We start from the raw sequence: 2,698 nt of genomic DNA on the forward strand, positions 1-2,698 counted from the left end.
GGCTCCAGGCTGTTCACCATGGCCACGAAGTTGTAGGGGATCAAACCCTCCTGGCCGGTGGTGAGCGACTGCGCCTTCCACCACTCCCCGCTCCTGCAAGGACACAGCGAGGTGAGGCCCCTCCCCGGCTGCTGGGACCCCGCACAGACCCCCCGCAGTGGGCTAGCATGTCTGTTCCCGCAGTAGCCACCAGATAGGGCTGTCACCCCACCAAAAGCAGGGTCGGGCGGGTATTCGGGGTCCTGCAGTCCCCCCCCAGCTGAGGGGGAGAGAGATGGAGGGGGAAAAAGAATCTCTGCACCCCCCACCTACTCCCCTCTCCCGGGGCTTCACGCCATCCTGCAGCTCTTGGGGCGCCGCGGGGACCCCCAGAAGAAGAGGACGGGGTGTGAGGGGATTTCCTCCTCCTGTGACCCCAAGCTGTGCGCACCCCAAGAGCCGGGCTCGGGGGGGGGGGGCACGTGAGAGGCCGAGATGTCGGGGGACGCACCCTCACGAGCTGTGTACTCGTTGTCCTCGATGAGGCGGGCCAGCCCGAAGTCGGCGATTTTGCAGCACAGGGTGTCCGACACGAGGATGTTGGCGGCCCGCAGGTCGCGGTGGATGTAGTTCTTGGCCTCGATGAAGGCCATGCCCTCGGCGATCTGTGGTTCGGGGTAATTGCAATTAACAGCCGCCACCCCGAGCGGGGCAGCCCCAGCTCCCGCCCCGGCAGAGCTCTCCCCGCCAGCAGCCCTGCAGCTCCGTCCCGCCGCACCTGCGCAGCCATGTCCAGTAGTTTGTTGATGCTGAGTTTGACTCCTTCTGAGGTCTTGAGGAAGTCCACGAGGCTGCCTGCAATGAAAGCAGCAGGTCTCAGCAGCAGGCAGGCACCATGCTGCCTTCCCCCCTTCCCCTCCCGGCATCTGTTGGGGCTGGGTGTTGTGGTGGTGGGGTCACTGTCCCAACACCGAACTGGGCAGCTCGCAGCCCCCCAAGAAAGGCAGGCAGGAGGGATGGGCAGGAGACCATCCTGCCTGCAAAGTCCTTTCCCCCCCTGCCAGGGCTGCCCCCCAGCTGGTGGGTGAGCTGTGATGCAAAGGCAGAGCACGGGGAGGGAAAAGGTGCTAAAAGCATCTCAAAAAACCAAAGCCAGCACTGACCGCTGGACAGGAACAGCCTGGAGCTGAAGGACCAGGACTCTTCACAGCCCCAGGCGCCCCCACCCACGGTGGGCAGCAGCCAGGTGCCCTCACCCTTCTCCATGTACTCTGTGATGATGTAGATGGGCTCCTTCGTCACCACGGCGTAGAGCCGCACCAGCCGCGGGTGCTGCAGGTTCTTCATGAGGTTGGCCTCTGCCAAGAAGGCGCTGGGTGACATGCTGCCCTGCTTCAGGTTTTTGATGGCCACCTTAGTGTGGCCGTTGTAGAAACCTGCGGAGAGATGGGGGAGAGGGACCCCATCACCGGGCACGGCAATAGCGGTGCCGGCCAAGGAGGCGAATGCGGGGGCTACGCTGTGGATCTAGAGCATCCCAACCCGAGGCTGCGGGAGCAAGAGATGTTGGAGATTGTGAAGGTCGGATGAAGATGGGCAGAGGACCTTCGTGCCCCGAAGGACTGTTGCAGCGGGGCCAGGGGACTTTCGGGCATGATCGCAGCTCTGTGCTGGCCACCTCCTGGACAAAAATCTGTAACCACATTTTAACAGACCAGGCAGATGCTTTTACCTGTGGCTTTCAACCACAGAAGGAAAGGAAGCTGTTGGTTGCTGGGCTTTGGGCAGGAGGGGCAGCTGGGGGAGCCGGGCAGTGATGCCAAAGCCTGGCTCCTGCCGGGTACCTGGAGGGGACTTTGCGAGTCAGCCAGCGCCCGTGGGAGCGGGTGGCGTGGAGGGGAGTGGGGCAGCCCCAGTGCCTCCCCCACCGCAGCACCCAGGGAGCAGGAGATGCTTTTGTGGCTGGGTCACAGCACGCTGGAGGCTTCACACTGCCCTCGAGCCCCCAGCGACGCAGCGACAGCCACAAGGGTCATTTCCCGTGAGGGGCCACGCACGGTGCTCGCAGGCCCCACGCCAAAGCTGGCGGCTGTTCTCACGGCGAGCAGAGCCCGGCTCGATGAGAACACAGTGCAGCCCCTGTGTGCAGGGGTCCGAGTGGCTGAGGATGGGAGAAAGGGGAAACTTGGGCTGCTCTGGGTAAACCAGAGCTGCCCCCGGGCTGCTCTAGCTGCTGGGTTTCTCCCTTCTGTCGAGGACCTTGTAGAAAAACCAAAGTCCCACACCTGAGGCTGTGCTGACCCCGTCTCCATGTGAGACCCCGGCTGAGGACGCTGCGGGGCCCGGCTGACGCTGCCCACACGGGAGCCCTCATCTGGGAGGAAACACCCCAGTTTCACCCTGACTCACCCATCCAGACTTCTCCAAACTGCCCCGCTCCCAGCTTCTCCACCAGCTTCAGCGACTCCCGTGGCACCTCCCACTCATCCTGCCACCATGGCTTCTGCGGCTTCTGGGTCCGGCAGGGCTTGCCGAGGCGGGTGCACAGCCCGTCAGAGCTGCCTGCGGCACGGGGGGAAGCAGAGCCAGTGTCAACGCAGGCAGAGGGTACAGGGCACCGCACAAGATGATGACTTTGCTGGGGCATGGAGTAACATCATGTCCTGCTCATCCCATCCCATCCCATCCCATCCCATCCCATCCCATCCCATCCCATCCC

The 2,698-nt window shown here is 63.7% G+C and overlaps 1 protein-coding gene across 1 annotated transcript in view; it reads right to left on the minus strand.

Annotated features, from left to right (window-relative positions):
• Window positions 1-2,698, minus strand: part of LCK (LCK proto-oncogene, Src family tyrosine kinase) — an 8,561-nt gene that overhangs the window by 2,238 nt on the left and 3,625 nt on the right. The window contains exons 4-8 of the mRNA XM_026863215.1: window positions 2,389-2,541; window positions 1,236-1,415; window positions 758-834; window positions 491-644; window positions 18-259 (exon numbers count right to left, since the gene is read on the minus strand). Coding sequence (XP_026719016.1) covers window positions 18-259; window positions 491-644; window positions 758-834; window positions 1,236-1,415; window positions 2,389-2,541 — 806 coding nt within the window. The remainder of the gene's footprint in view (window positions 1-17; window positions 260-490; window positions 645-757; window positions 835-1,235; window positions 1,416-2,388; window positions 2,542-2,698) is intronic.

This window comes from Athene cunicularia, assembly GCF_003259725.1.
Source record: "Athene cunicularia isolate RWA chromosome 23 unlocalized genomic scaffold, athCun1 chr23_part1, whole genome shotgun sequence".
NCBI classification, from domain to species: Eukaryota; Metazoa; Chordata; class Aves; order Strigiformes; family Strigidae; genus Athene; species Athene cunicularia.